Source organism: Ischnura elegans, chromosome 5 (genome assembly GCF_921293095.1).
Source record: "Ischnura elegans chromosome 5, ioIscEleg1.1, whole genome shotgun sequence".
In the NCBI taxonomy this organism is placed as follows: domain Eukaryota; kingdom Metazoa; phylum Arthropoda; class Insecta; order Odonata; family Coenagrionidae; genus Ischnura; species Ischnura elegans.
In genome coordinates, this window is record NC_060250.1 from 50,036,565 (window position 1) to 50,055,386 (window position 18,822).

Consider the following 18,822-nt stretch of genomic DNA (forward strand, 5'->3'; position numbering starts at 1 on the left):
ATTCCAGAGAGAGAAGTACCTTAGAGCCAAGACTCCATAATCAGTGAGCCTGTCCTCATGGTTTTCCAAGAAGAATTCAATTCAGAAATCTTAAGAAAATGGCAAGAAGAAGATAAAGCATGTATGGCCATGATACTATGTATCAGTAGTCAGGAATCTCATAGCTACCCAGTTCCAAAAGAATTTAAGATGTGCTACAAAAACTTCTGATTGGAGAAGGGTCTCTTGATGTATTCGTCGCATATTTCTAACATGTCTTCTATGGTAGTGGTTCCAAGGTCTCATTCTATGGTTATCCTGGAGAAGTTTCATGACAGCTCTGAAGCTGGTCATCCAGGGGTTGAGGAGACATTCCAGTCCATTACACAGAAGATTTTTCTGGATTAATATGCGCAAGGACATTACCACCTATGTTCAGGGATGCTACATCTGCACTTGCACCAAGGCGAGCAACAAGAAGGCAGATACAAGCAGACGTGGACGAAGACCACATCAGCCTTGGGAAGTCATAGCCCTTGATCTTATGGGTCCTTATCCTAGGACATCGAAGGGTAAAACAGGGCTTATGGTAGTCACCGATCTCTTCACCAGATGGGTGGAAGCCTTTGCCATTCCGCAGGCTACAACAGAACGAGTGGTTAACCTACTGCAAGATGAAGTCTTCAGCCGCTATGGGTATCCCCGATGTATTTTCTCTGACAATGGAAGTCAGTTCACATCAAAAAGTTGTCAGAGGGCAACAACAGACTGGGGGGATAGAGCACTGGACAACCCCAGTTTACAACCCAAGGGCCAATCCTACTGGGCGACGGAACCAAGAGTTAAAACGGATGCTGCGGATCCATTTGTTCAATAAAGAACACAAAATGTGGGACCATCAAATACCACAGTCACTCTTCTCCTTACCACAATGGATTAACCGTGTCGCTGGTTACTCACCTGCAGAGCTCTTTCAAGGAAGACAACTACACCGTTCTGGCGATTGGATTATAAAACCTGGACAGGATGGCAGTGCAGTCTCTCTTCCCACTTGGAAAAATAATCAGCAGGCAGAGTTACAAAGAAGGTGTGAGGTGGTTGCGAAAAGAATTTCTGACCAGGCTAAAGCACAAGACATTGGTGAAGATCAGGTGTTTCAACCAGGACATAAAGTGCTGCGACGCAATCATCCTGTCAGAAGTAAGGTCCAGGGATTCCATGCGGGTCTAGCACCAAAGTGGGTTGGACCTTTTGAAGTGGACAAGAGACTGGGACATGGGGTGTACATTTTGAAAACCACTCCTCCGGATAAAATACATTCAGCAGAGTTGAGGTTGGTGAAACATCCTCTTTGTGGACATGGTGAGCTAGATGCCATACACAATGGCGTGGAGCCAATGAAAAATGAAATGGTCCAATCCGAACATGCTGAGGGAGCAGTAGAACAGTCTGTGGAAGGAACAATGGATGGGGTCCCGAGGATAGAACGTGTAGACTCAAGGCCTCAGAGAATTAAAAAGTGATTTAGGTCATCGGGGGGATATTTGATGCATGTGTCTTTATGACCAAAATCACTTTTGTATATGTTTAGTTTATTTTCTGTTTTTAAGTTCATTTGTTGTTTGTTTTCTTTATTTGTGAGCATATTTGTTTTTATTTTGATTTCTTTGTTTTGAGACAATGCTATGGTGATGAGAGAAAAATAAGAGATTGTTAAGAAGAGAGCCATCTTGAAGTGGATGTAAAATAAGATTAAGAATAAAACAGAGTGTCAAGTAATATTTACCTTGAGTTTAATCGCTGTGATACTTTAAACTATGCAAAGCAAACAAAACATATGAAAAAAGTAACTGAAAAATTTTACTCACCAATTTCAAGAGATGACGGAATGATATCAGGACTGGACACCTGAGTGCCCTCAACTGTTTCCCCACATGAATTCTCCAATTGTTTTCCTTCCCTTTTCTTCTTTTTCACTGCACTACTGAGATTTACTGTTTTTAGATTTGAAATGTCGTCATTTTGAGAAGATTCCTTATTTACATTCTTCGTTGATGGTGTAACTGATTCACCTAAAGTAATGCCACTGTGGGAATCACCTGAAAATAATTCACATATCACCTTTAAATGCGCATTAACACTAAAATGCCTCAACATATCTAATTACCCAGATTCCCCTAAAGGACATTTTGACTGCAGTTGATAAATCATTTGAAAACAGGGTTATATTGTCCTCATCAAAAGAAAAATAATTAACTGAAGGCTTGATAGTCTCAGAGATTAATTTTTGCAAACTTGGAATATTTTTTATAATGAGAATAAATGCAAAACAATTACACTGCATATATGATGTTCATTCAATGACAATGCTACAAAAGATAATTATTGGTAACACACATTTAGTTCAAAATTTGTAAATAGATTACTGAGAATCTCCATTAAATCATATCAACACAGTTTCATGAAAAAGATTTTTTTCCCTATTAATGCACATTTTGATTCTTTCACTACTCGACAGAAAAAAATCACACCAATCATTTGATTGCTTTCAACTCGGCCTGTTATTTGCTGTGGAGCCTTGATTTTTTAAATTCACTTTGAAGGTGGTTGTTTTCTATAACACTGAATATAAATTATATTGGTCTTATGCAATTACTTATTGTTTCAAATTTTATTATTATAAAAAATGTTAGATAACATTTTTCAAATAATCCACCTCATGATGTGCCAAAATATGTCATTGTTTTTCCAAACATATTCACTTTACTATCGCATGGATAAAATTAGTAATACAACAGCGTAATGAAATGAATTGGGTAAAAAATAAATTTATTTGGAAAATATAATGTAGAATTCTTTCATGATGAAGGCACGAAATTTTCACCAGGTAAAACATGAAGGCATAAATTTTAGAGCCAATATTGTTTATGTCAACATATTATCTACTTTTTTAAGCTAACTAAAACATTCCTACTTAACTCATGAGCAAGGGAATTGAAAATGATGCATTGGAAAAGAAAACACAAAATTGAACATCACATGAGTTGTGCAACAATTCAAATTTATAAGTAAAAAGAAATTCATTTTCAAAACTGTGCAAAGCAAACGAAACATATGAAGAAAAGGAACGGAAAAATGTATTCACCAATTTCAAGAGACGATGGAACGACATCAGGACTGGACACCCGAGTCCCCTCAACTGTTTCCCCACATGATTCCTCCAATTGTTTTCCTTTCCTTTTCTTCTTTTTCACTGCACTACTGAGATTTACTGTTTTTAGATTTGAAATGTCTTCATTTTGAGAAGATTCCTTATTTACATTCTTCGTCGATGGTGTAGCTGATTCAGCAATAGCAATGTCATTGCAGGAATCAACTGAAAATAATTCACAAATCACCATGGGGTGTTCATTAATATCTTTAGTGAGATTCAAATTTGATATCAATTTTTTAATAACTACAAGTGACAATGATTTTAAAAAATGTCAGCCCTAAATTTACGCCACATGGGCCTAGCCAGGGTGACAAATTCTTAGGGGCTAAAATTAAAAAAAAAAGGTAAAAAAAAACATCAGTAATCATTGCAGGAATACATATTTTAGTAAGAGGTAAATCATATCAATCATATCAAATCATTGATGGCTAGACATGTGGGCATCATGGTACTGCCAACACTTCCTCTGCGATGCTTTTGAGTGGCTTGGTATATATGTGTCCCATAGAGAATCAGAGGCTTTGAGTAGTGTGGTATTTCTGCTTATCTTTTTTAATTGTAAATTTCCCTGCTGAATGAATGAGGTGAAGTTATGATACGACGTAAATGTCAATATGGATGGTAGAAACATCTGTGTAGAGCAGACTATGGAAAATAATTTGAATATAGGACGAGAGAAAAGAAAGCGTTTGATCAAACCTCAAGTTAGACATGTTTTTCATCAATAAAGGACTAGATTCTGTAGTTTTTCCTATCCTGAAACCTCGATACCTACAAATGATTTACAGTGCAACAACGAAAAATATTTTTGGTGAAAAGCTCAATGCTAATGAATCTGAAATTGATATGCAGATACGAATAAAGTAAGTGAACAAGAATTAGGCATAGAGGTAGTTTCTTCAGGCTCTTTACTTCTTGTGGACAATCAGTGAAAAAAACACAAGATTACCTAGCAAGAAATGGAACTAGCAAGAATAGATACTGCGATTTGGGAAAGTCAGAGTGAGCATATCCTCAAAAACGAAGATTTCATTCCAAGGATTTGATTGAAAGGAAATTGTTTATTGTACTACTCATGAACCATTTTGTTTAAAAGCTCTCATACAGGTAGTGCAACAGAATTTCAGCTGTGGAAAATTTTAAGGCAAAATATGATAGGCACATAGAGTGAGTCCTTCCAAGAGGGAACAACCATAGGGGGAATCTCAGTGCCGTAGGATAATAGCCATGTCAAAAGTAACTACGTCGCAAATATAAAAAAACCACCTCGGCCCTACATCAGTCCATGCCTCCGAGGTTTTTTTTTCCTTTGCAAAACTACACAGACCATAAATCATTATCTTCAAAGGAAAACATCAAGCAAAACAAGAACAATGGAAAGGTGTTTTATCCCTACCCCATCTCACCTGCTGACCTTTTTAGTTCTACCTACTTCAATTCTCCTTTTCTGGAGGACAAATGCTAGGTGAATAACTTAATTGGCCTGAGGATATCTCGACAGCTTTAGGGAATTGTATGACATGCTCGAGATTCAAAAAAAGAACGAGACCAAATGCAACGCATTGCTGAGAGCACATTTTTACATTTTTTAAGTTCTAATTGATTGACACAAAGTTTTTTAGCTACAACAAGACTATCCTAACATTCAGCATTGTCCAAACATGTCAGATTAAAACCTATTTTCATTGCCAAATGCAAGTGTAATAGTTTCGATGCTGAGCGTGTAAAGATATGATGTTTTTTAAGAAAAAACTGAAAGCTCATAAAAAACGATTTTTAGGCATTAAAATTATTAAATTGTGTATGAAAATCTAAATAGCATTCCTTTGATTGTATTCAAACGGAGGAATCATCCTTGACAACGCGGTTTATTTATTTTAATGACGGGGAGATAAACAAATGGAGGATTGAAGATATTGTGTTTGGGAATGAAATAAGAGTTACTGTGTACAACTTTTTACGGAAATAAATTTGTTTTAAGTGTTCCGGAAATAGGAATACATAGTTGTTTTTGAACCCTCGCACGTAACAACTGGTGTCAGAAGGGGACAAATAAATAAATAATAGTGTTTATTTTTGTGTTAGGCACGACTTATTTTCAATCGAGGTAAGATCATGGCTTCAAAAGCAGCGAAGTTAAGTGAATTGAAAGTGGCGGATTTGAAGCGTGTGTTGGCGGAACGTGACATGGAGACTAGCGGGATGAAAGCAGTACTTCAGTTGCGATTTCATGAGGCGCTTCAGGCCGAAGGCGTGGACCCCGAGGATTTCTCTTTCGAGATAGAAGTCGGCACGCATAAATTCATGCATTTCCTCACTGTATTTAAAGAAGAGCGTGCCGAATAATCCAGAACTTTGAAAGAAATTGCCAATAATATTCGCACGATCAAATAAGAATTCTTGGTGAAGATCTCTGAAGTAAAATGTAGGTTGGAAGACGACGTCAGAGAATCAAAGGACAAGCTTGAAAATGACGTTAGCGGAGTAAAAGATGAGCTGGAAGCAGATATCAACGAGATGAAGGAAGAACTAAAATACGTCACTTCGGAAGTACAAGGCGTGCAAGAGAGGTTAAGGAACGTGAAAGAGGATTTAAAAATGGTAGAAGTCGACGTAGAGAAGCGTATTGAAGATCGTCTGAAAACTCTCGCTCAAGAATTGATGCAAATGGGGCTATTGTCAGGATTGCGCACCGTAGGACTATTGACAGGACTAGCTCCTAGTGTCAAGGCCGTGCGTGTAAAACCACCTACATACGACGGCAAGATTCCTTCGTCTACTTACTTTATAAACAAACATTAACTGGCAAAGACGTAACGAGTGAATAGAAAAATGACCATAAATATGATTATTACTTATTGTACATCTATTTAAATCCCATAGAGAACAAATTTCACTCTTTAAAATTGATAAATCAAAGGAAAATCACAAAAATTCATTATCACTAGCGTAATTTTTAGTTCTTATCGCATGCAGCGGATAACAAACACCTTTACACATGAGCAACTGTGCTGAAAGTGATCCATTAGACAATCAGAAGCAAAATTGAACATTATATGAGTTGTGGAACCATATGGACTTATGAAAACAAAATTCCGGTCAACTCATTGAAATTAAATGAAAAAATATTATTGCTTATGTACCTGTGTTAAGTGATGATGGAACGACATCAGCACCAGGCACCTGAGTTTCCTCAACTGCTTCTCCACACAATTCCTCTACATGTATTTCCTTCCTTTTCCTCTTTTCATTACTTTTTCCTTGACTACTGAAAATGACAGTTTCTAGATCGGAAGTGCCTACATTTCTTGAAGAGACCTCATTTACATTCTTCGTTGATGGCATGACTGATTCACCAAAGCTAATTTCATCACAGGTATCAACTGAAAATAATTCACGAAACACTATAAATTTTCAACCACAACCCATGGCAAAAGTGTTCACAAATCAATATAAAGTATAATCCAACAAAAAACATCAAAAATTCATGTTCCCAACAGAAACTGCTGAAATAAGCATTATTGAACTTTTCATCACATGAGGTGAAAAACAAACACCTCTTCATAAGAGCAACTGTGATGAAAGCGATCCAATACCTCATGTAATGTTCAATTTTGTGTATCCAAAGCATACACAAAATTGAAAATCATATGAGTGGTAGAAAAAAATGAACTCATAAAAAGAAATTCCTAGTCACAACTACGTAAATTGAATGAAAAAAAATATTTTTACTCACCAATTTTAAGAGATGATGGAACGATATCAACACTAGACACCTGAGTATCCTCAACTGTTTCTCCACGTGATTCCTGTGACTGTCTTCTTTTCCTTTTTTTCCTTTTCTTACGTATTATCGGACTACTGAGTATTACAGTTTCTAGATTTGAAATGCCTTCATTTTGTGAAGAGTCCTCATTCAAACCCTTCGCTAATGATTCACCAAAATTAATTTCATCACAGGAATCAACTGGAAATAATTCACAAATCACTAAAAAGTGCCCATTAATAGCTGTTGTGGGGAGCAACTTTGAAATAAATTTTCAGTCACAATCAGAGGCAATGTATCTATAATCATACATCATCAAGAATTAATTAACAGCCAAAAGAATATTGTTACGTGAACATGAGTCAGTATGCTAATAATTTTTTTTCTTATTTTATTGAAAATGTCCACATACAGCAATACATATGTATTTACAATAGCCCAATAACGAACAAATGCAAAAAATATAACGAGAATCAAGTATACATAAATAATGTAAAAAAAAAATTCCTGAAAATTAAGACATATTGAAAAATGGTAAGAAAATTCTTATTCATCAAAACATTTAAATGAATAGGAAGTGATGCTATTGATGATCAGAGGTGGGATAAAGCCAATTTTAGTGAAGACATTCGGGGATAAAGAAAAGGGATCAATGTTCTGAGGAAGGGAATTGAGAAGTGAGGGGAGGTGGAAAAGAAGTGATTGAATGGAAATAAGTTGAAAGAGTGCTCAAGTGGGAATGAGTAACTGGAACATGAAGTGAGCGTGCGTAGAGCGAGAGGGCATTGAGATATCAAGAAAAGAAAGGAGTTCAGGACAGTCGGTGTTAGAGTTGATGATCTTGGTGATTAATTAAAGGTCACTATTAACCCTTTCATTGCGTAACATTTTCTCAGAGTTGTTTCACATTGGCGGAGATTTTTTTTTCACTGCATTCACTTTGTTTTTCGAAAATATGAAAACAATTTCAACAAAAAAGGGATTTTTATATTAATTTGACAATTTATTAAACAATTTGTTAATGGCATCGCAGTGATGCCATCCGCACCCATGTGATAAATGCTCCGGATATTTATGCAACCCGTTACACAAACATTAGAAACGACAGACAACATATTTTTACATAGCAACTAAGAAGCTTGAAATAATTTCTGAAATGATGGCGGAATTGAATTATAAAATAAGATTAATAATTTTTCAGATGTCATCCAATATCCATGCATCAAAATTTGGGTAAATAAAAGTTTTCGAATTTTAATTTTCACATCTGAATTTTTAAATTTACTAGTAACTTAGATTTGGATGCAAACATATGAAAGTTATTTTATCTTTTTGCCATTTTCTTTTGCGTTAATGCAGAAAATATTAACTAATAATTGTGAAATTCTTTGAAAAAAGGGTTCAAACACAGCCCTGGAACATCTGCACATCATATACCATCAGAGTTATACTGATTCGCCACTTTAGTCGTTCTAAGGACGTGAGGAGGATTATTTCTTCTGTTTATCCTTAGAGTTTCAGTGGTTTGTCTTTTTGAGTAACTCAATAGATATTTGAACAGATTATTATAATTTTTATGATGATTATAATTTTCCATGTATAAACTCAGTAGAGTAGCCACGGGAGGGGGGGTTATGGGTAACAACCCCCGTTGAGGTGCCAAAAACGGGTAAAATGGCCCCCGCACCCTCCAGAAGGGCCCTCAAACCTCCGGCAAAAACCCCCCATTCCAAAATCGTGGCTACGTGACTGTATAAACTGTGCCCACTGAGGAGAAATCTATTGATTAATTTTCACACGACTTTGTTTGCATGTCCCCTGCCTCCAACATCAGGATCCTTCACCCCAGTGTAAATTATAGCATCTTGCACGAGGCCATTAGGCTCAGAAAGCATATATAATGTTATGCCGCGTTTGTGACGCCAAAGCAACATGGACTAATGAAGCAGAGTTCTTTAAACGTGTAATAAATTTCTTTCATTCTTTGAGAGAATAATTTCAAAAGGAGTCGAATTTTATGCAAGGGGTCTCTTGGTATCGGATCATCTACTCCAGGGTTCCTGCCAAACTGCATGCAACGGAAAATTAGTTGAAATCGGTCTCGGGAAAAAGTGCTGTGAAGGAGGGAAAAATCGAAGATATTTTCCTACCTTTTCCAATAATCTGGAATGGATGGCCATCTTACAATACTTCATACAATCATACATTAGGTATATCGGACCAAAAATGTCTCCCATACCCCACGAGTAAGATTCCTATGCTCGGTTATCCTTGAAGAACTGCATGTTGAGAGGCATTGGCAATATGGACCAAAGCCTTTCAGACGACAATATTTCCTCCAGCTCCACATACTTGCAACCTCAACGTAAACCTCAGTTAACACCTATTAAATATACTACAATAAAATACATTACACTTACAAAATGCACAAGACTGATGAGGTTGCTCTTTTGCAGTCAGAAAGAGATGTAAGCGTTAAATTTTAGAACCGACGTACAAGAAATATCTAAACGTGAATGCTCCAGATAAAACGGCAACGTATAATAATCCAAAAATTATTGTTTCTTTGCACATAGAAATTTTGCTGACTTTCTTTTCTGATTATAATAGCTCTATTTGGTAGAAGTATAATATGTAAATTGCTTCAAAGTTAAAAAAAAAAAACCTTCGCAGAGAAGACCCAATGCAGTGTTCCATGCATACACTTGAGTAAATTGAGCCAGAGGTAGTTTTATTGCGAGGAGATATCCTAAGCCTAGTTGACCAAAGGCTGATACATAAACGGTCTTTGGGGTTTGAAAATAGGAATAAAGTTAAAAATGAAGATGTCTCCCATATTCCACGTAAATGGCTAAATATATGTAAAATACCAAAATGTCCAATGGAAAAAGGCCATACGGTAATATTAGAAAAAAAATCTCTATAGAGGAGTGAAAATGCACGCAATCGAAAGATGTCCGAAGGAGAGACTACTAATAACGAGAGTCGCAAAAACTGAGAAGGAAGAGCTGACCTTTTCTACGACATGCACACAACAGAATAATTACATGGATTTCTAATAAGAATGGCAAAAATACTTCTAAAAATGAGATAACAGGCGACACAGAGCGACTTGTAGTCTATTCCGCGGTGATGGAAAACGACTTTTTTATTTTAGCCCCGAAATTCGATCATTTTTTCCCCAATTCTAATTTCTCCTTAAAAATGGAAAAATTATAAAAGTTTCCCTAGAACCTTCATTATTTCCCGTGAATAACGAATTGGTGGTCATAATTATTCCCACCTAGTAACTTTAACAAACTCATACGAAATAAATGAGAAAAAGTCGAAAACTCTATTTCTTCTTCCGTAGCCAATATAATCAGACCCCTATTGAAAGGATCGTTCAGAAAATGAGTGGCAAATATATTATGGAAGAATGTTAGGAGTTATAACGGCATTATGTAAATATTAAGTTTAAACATTAATAAAAACAGCAACAGATTATTCAACTGTGTTTAGCGTGTGTAGGTATAGTGACCGTAATTTGAAATATGAAAATATTTTTCATCAATGAGACGAAAGGAAATATTTTTTGAAAAATTTTAATAGGACTAAAACGAAAATAATAACCATCAAATGTGGCAACACTTAGTACAAATATTCAGAAAAGTAAAGAAAATATCACATTTAAATTTTTTTGTGATGTCGAAAAATCTTACAAATAAAAAAGTACTCCATAAATGTAAAAAAAATTTACTCAAAAAATATAAACTATTTTTCAAAAACGGAAGGCATATGCAGGTAGCCTAATCCATTTTGTGTGCGGAAACCATCATGAGAGTAGATAGAACAGAGCGGAGGAGCGTAGGGAGCAATTGAAGGACATAGGCCGGCGTGGCATCAATGTGATGCCACCCGCCTGTTGGCAGGACCTACGCTGGGCATCAATGCTATGCCATCCGCACTCAAAGGGTTAACCTTTTCCCTACTAAAGACGTAAATATACAACTGGACGTTTATTGACCCGGTAGACGAAAACCGTATACTTACAAAATTCACTAACTCTTGATTACCATTGCGGTATTCCATTTTAAGTTTTCCTGGATATCAGACAATTACTTATACCACTTATTTTTTACAGAGCACGACCCGGGTTTCAATGAATTATCATCATCATCATCATCATCAGGTGCAAATTATGATTTGTTTATCTTATTATTGTTTCCTAGTTACTTGATGAATTAAAAACGGATGCCAGAATAGGGGAAAAGGATGGGAAGAGATATTCATTTATAAGAGTACTGTCCTGACTTTCAATAATTTTTACAATTTCTAAATGCTCCCTAGAGTCCAATTCACGGCAGTCATTGCAAAATTTTAAAATATTGATTTTTAAATCGCTCCTTTGGCAGTTGCATATTAAATGTTTAACAAAATTACTTTTATCATCTTTGTTATTTTTGTAAGAACTTAAATTTTCTTTCTTCCTGATTTCAAATCTTCTTCCTGTTTGTCCCACGTATACATATTGCAATCGCTGCATTTCAATGAATATACTCCACATCTATCCAATTGGTCTATCTGATCCTTACATTCATTCTTGAGTCCGTTTTAAAATTCATCAAATAACTAGGAAACAGTAATAAGATAAACAAATCATAATTTGTGCCTTAAGATGGTGATACCGTATTTGCACAAATCTAAGACGAACAAGATTCTATGATGACCAGGGTAAAATTTTTTTTCCTAAAAACAATACGAATAAATGATGAATGCGGGAAAACGATTAATGCAGTGATGTTTGGCTAGGTTGCCTATGTCCCAGGAAACTCAGGATTTTGGCGAGTAATTATGATATTCATTAAAGGATTCAAACAAGATTTTAGCGAATTACAGGAATACTAGTTCTTTCTTTCAAATATCCCAAAAAAACATGCCACCTCGCTAAAAAATGTTTCTCCACTCGGCATTTACACTATTATGGATTTCTTTCTGATGTAAAAATTCTTATCCATCAAACGCCAATTCCAGTACACGTATTCACGAGAGCAATGAGCATTTTGTGCCTAAAACAACCGCTGTCGCCGGCGCAGTAATTGGTAGTGAGATGGATCAAAAAGACCAAAAATAGTCTATTATTTGAATTGTTCATGTCTAATAAATATATTTTTAATATAATTGAGGCAGTGTGGAAAATGTGAACAATGTTGCGTTAATAGTCAGCGGCACGCCCACCTGGATCTTCGGCTTCATCTCTCTACTTGTTTTCACCTGGTAGCTCGCTCTACCCCACCCCTACCGTCATGTGCTAGCGGACAACCCAAGGCGTTATGCAATATTCACGCGCTTCTAGCCCGGATTCTTTTCTTCATCTCCAATTATTTCCAGTACATCTCTTAAAGTTCTCAATAATTTCTTCAAAGGGGCCATGGTCCGAAGACGAATAAAATTAAACTAGTGAAAATGAAACCTGACTTCATTAAACTCACGCGGAAAACACTCGGTGGTTAGAAGTCAAGCCACCCTGGAAAGTAGGGAACCACTCGTACGAGGTGAAGTTTGGAACTGATGCTATCGGGTATGGCTTATGCAGAGCATACTGCAGAGGGTGAAGCATGACCATATGACTGCGCCATGAAATATTTTGTCGTAAAGATACCCATTCTTTTCTAATTAGCGTAGCGCCAGAAGGGCAAATGAATTCGAATTGCTAGTAGGGAGAAACCAAATATCCTGAGAAAATATCCCTTCGTCTGTTACTGTGACAATAGATTTTCATAGCATAACTCATAAATTGTAACTTGATATATGTTTTTGGAAAACAATACCGCATCAACTTCCGAGAAGCTCAGCTGCGAGGATATCGAGTTTTGCCAGAATGCTAAGTCTTCAAATGTTCAAAGCCGCGATGTTCAAACGATCAATGCAGGAAAACGATACTTCGGGGAACGATAAATGCGGGAAAAATTACATAGTCTACATGGAACTTTATTTGGTACCAGAAACGGCAAACGATGAATGCGAGAAAACGCTCAATGCGGGAACGATAGATCTGGGTTCCACTGAATAAATTTCCTTTTGAAAGCAGCAGTGTGGTGACTTCTTTTCTCTGCCATCGTAATACTCTCAAAGGCACGGAGTCACAACTGAATCGATCTCTCTACACAGAGGCAAATCATGTTGCCTTCTTACCCTTGCTCTGAGAAAAATGCAACAACTTTGTAGCAGTTTATTCAGCGACGATGTTGAGGCTTTAACGTTACAATTTAGGTAAATTGTAACCAATCACACGAACATTTTGTGAGTTGATCAAGCTTTAACTTGAATGGAGCCGAACCCAGGGTAAAGCAGGCAATCTCGCGGACACGGCAGAAGTGCACCCGGCGACTGATCGTAACGCACCGAATCTTTGCCTGCTGCCTAAAAATGGAAAATGTTTTTTTTTTTACTTGAACGCAAAATTACATAAACTAAATTAGTGTTCAGCTATTTGTGTCGTTGATTCTTCGTTGTATAGCTATCAGGTGGCAAACTCAGGTATCCATAATTTTTCCGAAGTAAATTATGCAACCCGATTGACGTCGAGAATTTTGCATCCGATTGTAAGACTCTTTTCTGCAGGAGTTAGGAGGGAAAAAAACTTCGTCTTAGATTCGTGCAAATACGGTTATTCACTAAAACCTGGGTCGTGCTCTGTAAAAAATAAGTGGTATAAGTAATTGTGTGATATCCAGGAAAACCATATATTTCATCAGAGATTTTCCTACGCAGGTGAACGAATGCGGAATATATACGTTCCCCAGCTCTCACCCTTTTATGATGGTCGCGGGTGTGCTATGTCTTTGTTTCGGTACCAAGCACTGCAGGACTTAGGCCATTCCCTCGAAATACGGGAGGCAGGTATCCGGACCCCTCGTCTTATATCACCCCTCTCAGCGGTAAGGGACCGCGGTCATACAAATGTTTATCCAGTCATTTTGCCAAATAAATATTTATCCCTTTCTCAAAAAAAATAAACTAAGAATTGAATTATTTGTCTTTTGAGCAGCTTTTACAATTTTTAAACGAAATACTACGATTAATACTAACTTATATCTCGATTTCAGTATAAACATCAACATGGACATTGTTGCTGCATTAAATGTGTTAATATTGATGGCAGAGCTTCGTTCAAAACTTGACAATTCTCAGAATAAAACGAGGAATTAAAGTCAAAGTCTGCAATTTACGTTCAAGCAACAATTATCCATATACAGTGAGTCCTTGTTCTACGTCACCCTGTTTAACGTCATTTCGCGATAACGTCACGAAAATTTTGAGACCGTCATTCGTTTATCGCACCTTCGCTTCGCGATAACGTCAAGTCTTTTAAATTTCACGCAAAAAAAAGGTGAAGCGGCGGGCGTTGCAGGTTGTTCGTTTTGTGGGCGGTAATACAGTCAGTCTAAGCAAAGGGTAAAACGGTGTGTTTATTCTTAATTGCGATTACGGTTTTAGCAAAAATTTCTGCAAAATGAATTCTTACGTAGGTGCGCAAGGTTTCACTTGACATAATGGTTTTCAGGAACCTAAAAAGTGATTTCAAGGCATTTTTCCGTGTAGAACTCGGAGTTTTTGTCGTCACTTTTTTTTGCCGAGTTCACAATAATTTTGGTTCCTCTAACTGTGATGATGTTTCAGCGATGATGATGCCCTGGCGACGCTCGCCCGGGCGAACACCATAGCGAAGCCGAAAAGCAAATGCTGGAAGATACAAAAATGGAGAAGGATGTACGTCACTGCTGCTATTGTCGTTGATGAAGACAGGAACTCGTATTTATGCGATAGCTTGACATTCCCACCGTAAAAAATGCCCCACATATGATACGCTTACATTTTTTTCGCGTAGGAATTGTGAGGTCTAGGAGCCGATATTCACTTTTTACATTGTTTCTTATGGGATATTATGCTTCAATTAACGTCATTTCGTTTATCGTCAATTTTTCAGGAACGGTAAGTGACGTTAAATGAGGACTCACTGTAGCTAATTCATATAAACAAAGCATAATTGACCACGAACCAATGCTGCTGGTAGGGTTATAAGCTCCGAAAGGAGGGAGCCCAACTACCCTCGGAGTCTGAGATAATGCGGAGTCACCGCTAGAAAGGGTCGAAAAGCAGGGGCGGATTCAGAACCAAACTTGTGGGGAGGGGGGTGTATGACCTATGTGCTGGGAGTATAGAATACCCCCCGGAAGAGAGAGAAAGGCGTTGTTCCGTCTAAACTGTATTTAAAATACCTTTTATCGCGCAGTTTACAGCCAAAATTTTCATTTTTTTCATTAAAAACAGATGAATTTATTGAACAATAGGGAAGTTTCCATCATCAAAGATAGCGAAAGGCAATGATTGCGATTCGTTACCCACCATTAGTGTATTCATAATATACAAAGTATTTGGTTTTAGAAATACCGGTTTAGACGAATTGCAATGGTCAATTTTTATCCTCATTTGAAAAAGGCCAGATTGGCGCCCATGCGATGGCACTCCATGTGGCATCACAGGGACCTAGTTTCTATACGAGTAGATAGGAGTTTTACATCGTTTGAGGTTACCATTGCATGCATGAGGCGCAGAGCTCAGGGAAACATGTCTTAACAATCACTTATTAAAACTGGCTAAGGTCGGAAAGTTTTCCTCGTTTGATAAGTTATTAATAATCCTTATTTAAGCCAAGCGCTACCAGCCAGCAGGGTACTAGGCTAGCCGCTAGCAGCCTGCGTCGTATCAGCGCTAAGCCTCGCCTCAAGGTCACCTCGCAGGGCGGGAGGGGGAACTAGAAATACGTCACGCGGAGAGACTTCCCGACATTCATACTTAAGCGTCGCGTTTTCGCGCGCTTGAAAATTTTCACTTTTCATTTAATCGCGAAAAATAGATATCGTCATTTAAAAATCTAAAAGCGTGAAATACGTACTCCAGGAGTAATAATCTTTCGATTTAGGCAATAAAAAAATAATAGGAAACCACCCTATTGTCAGCATATAATAGCATGTGGGCTTAGAAGGTGGGAATTAGGGTAACCCGTAAATTTTATCACATACTGCAAAAAACGAGGACCAAAACATAAGGGGGACTGCTGAAAGTAATATAAACATACACAGAATTGAACATCACATGAGTTGTGGAACAAAATGAACTTATAAAAAGAAATTACCACTCAACTCATCTAAATTAAATGAAAAAATATTTTTACTCACCAATTTTAAGAGACGATGGAATGATATCAGCACCAGACACCTGAGTATCCTCAACTGTTTCTCCACATGATTCCTCTGAGTGTCTTCCTTTCCTCTTTTTCCTTTTCTTACTTATTATCGGACTACTGAGTGTTACAGTCTCTAGATTTGAAATGCCTTCATTTTGTGAAGAGTCCTCATTCAAACCCTTCGCTAATGATTCACCAAAAGTAATTTCATCACAGGTATCACCTGAAAATAATTCAAAAATCACAATAGATTTTTAGCCACAACCAGTGGAAAGAGAGTTTATAATTACACATCATCAAGAATAAATTTGCAACAAAAAAAAGGTAATTACGTGCATGAACATGAGTTAGTAGGCTAGTAATGATACAATTGCACTGTCTCACATATTGCATTTCGAAACATACCCATGAAAGGAAATTTTATGCAAAGTGAACAAAAAATACATATACTGACCTCTTTGAAAAGACAGTGGAACAACATCAACACTTGACGTCTGAGTATCCTCATCATAATTAGGGACACTAAACAATGCCTCTAACTGTCTTCCTTTTCTTTTCTTCTTTTCCTTAGTACTTTTTGGACTACCGGATAATACTCTTTCATTCCCATCCTTAGAATGGGAGGTGTAATTCTTTATGGGTGACACAATCCATTGGCCATCAACTGTTTCATTACAGGGACCATCTGGAAAAATCATCACATAAGTTCAGTAGAACCAAAAGATAATTACATAAACATGAGACAGTAGATTATTAATGTTACATTTGCCCTATCATATATATTAAATTTTGAAACAAACCAAGGCAAAGATATTCTATATAAAGAGAAATGAAAATACTTATGATGACTCCTTTGAAAATACCGAAGAACAACACCAAAATTACACATCTCAGTATCCTTCTATAATAATATCATAAAGAAAGAGTGAGTGCTATGTTTCTCAAGATCTACCCTTCCAGAAGCCGTGCTGACAACAATGAAGGATATATAAAATGAAAAACTTATTGTACTGACAACTATTTTACATATTTAAAATAACAACGCCTTTCAATGCTTAGCGTCATCATAGAGTGAAATAAAAATATGTATCGAGTGAGATCAAATAAAAATACCACGTGACTCACTTGATATTTTTATTTGACCTGATGATGACGCTAAGCATCAAAATGTGTTGTTATTATGAATAAACCAGGGGACAGCACAGTAAGTTCTTCATGTCATTCAGCATGCTGTTCCACCATACCTCGCCAAACACAACTGACCAATGTAGGAAGTTTCAACTGAAATGAATACAAAAAAAAATGCTTAAACAAACCTGCTTCTTGAGATGATGGCACTGTTGATGGCTGAGAATCCTCAACATATTCAGCATCTGCCAACTCTACCACCTTCCTCTTCTTTTTCTTGTTCTTCTTATGACTTGCAGCAGGACTCACGGACAACATCCCACTCTCTTGATCATCCCCAAAATGCATGCGGGCCTTCTTCCTCTTCTTCTTACTTGGTGACAATTGGCTATCACCAACCTCATCACAGGAGTGCACTGAAAAACAATGGAGTATTTATAAGGGCCAGAGTCAGGGGATGAGTTATTCGTCAGCAAAATTTTTCATCTTAAAATTGTAATTTTTTGTTGCATCTTACAAACAGTATATAAATGTTCACCGTGTAATAAAATTAAAAAAAAATTGATATTAAAGGAGTCAAAGCGTACTCTGATGTAACAGGCCCCTAAGCAAGGGTTATGTTCATGTTTGTCATTGACAGCATGTAAAAGACAAAACATAATAAGGGTGGGACAATCAAACACTTTTACCGTCATAACATAATGGTAGTCAGCAGTTTTCCTCTCAGTTCATCTTACTCCTTGCAATTTGGTACCTTTGGCTGTCAGGGCTTTCCACAACATAGCTTATGACAATAGCTAAATTTTATGTACTTCTAAAGTCAAGAAATAACACACCTAATACACAAAGCTAGCTAATGTAAACAAAGCTAGCACTGTTTGGCAATATGTGCCGTCAAGGTTTACTCAACGTCACTAAATAAAGGAGACGGAGACCATTTGTTACAGCAAAAGATTTTAATATAAACTGCTTTTTTTGTATGAGTAGGAGATACGTGTGGTAAAAATTATAATGTGGAGATTTTTTTGTTTCAAATATTTTTTTTGCAATTGTTTCCAATAATCTTGTAAATAGAGTGGAAGTCTTTTAGAACGAGTACAACCTATTGCTAGATAAGCGCTGTAGCCTGTGATATATTTTTGTGTTATTTGGCCCAAAAAGGAATGCATCTGGAATCATATGCCTGTAACAAGTACTTGGGTTTCTTCTAGAAGTACAACAAGTCCATTTGGCAGTGGAAGTCATCCCAGATGATGGAGACTCTCACGGTAGCTCCCGGCCAAACTTTGTTTGAAGGATGGTAGTAAACTTATTTCAAATGCATTTAACAAAGGTGAGAAATTATGGTTACAAATTAATTGGAATGGAAATGAAAACTTAACTTCTCCTCTATAATTTACAGATAATAATGTCCACTAAACATCTTTTATCCTTGCTAGGGGACGACTGCATCGCAAGATGCAGGTGAAAGTGATATTTATTTTTTATTTTATTTTCAAACCACCG

The 18,822-nt window shown here is 36.8% G+C and overlaps 1 protein-coding gene across 11 annotated transcripts in view; it reads right to left on the reverse strand.

Annotated features, from left to right (window-relative positions):
- LOC124158861 overlaps positions 1–18,822 on the reverse strand; it is a 56,538-nt gene that overhangs the window by 26,100 nt on the left and 11,616 nt on the right. For 9 of the 11 annotated variants that reach the window (XM_046534242.1, XM_046534247.1, XM_046534252.1 and 6 more), the window contains 7 exons: positions 17,505–17,732; positions 16,643–16,873; positions 16,181–16,411; positions 6,930–7,160; positions 6,337–6,576; positions 3,125–3,355; positions 1,848–2,078 (listed from right to left, as the gene is read on the reverse strand). In XM_046534242.1, the coding sequence (XP_046390198.1) occupies positions 1,848–2,078; positions 3,125–3,355; positions 6,337–6,576; positions 6,930–7,160; positions 16,181–16,411; positions 16,643–16,873; positions 17,505–17,732 (1,623 nt within the window). The remainder of the gene's footprint in view (positions 1–1,847; positions 2,079–3,124; positions 3,356–6,336; positions 6,577–6,929; positions 7,161–16,180; positions 16,412–16,642; positions 16,874–17,504; positions 17,733–18,822) is intronic. The other 2 variants (XM_046534251.1, XM_046534249.1) reach the window with 1 other exon arrangement.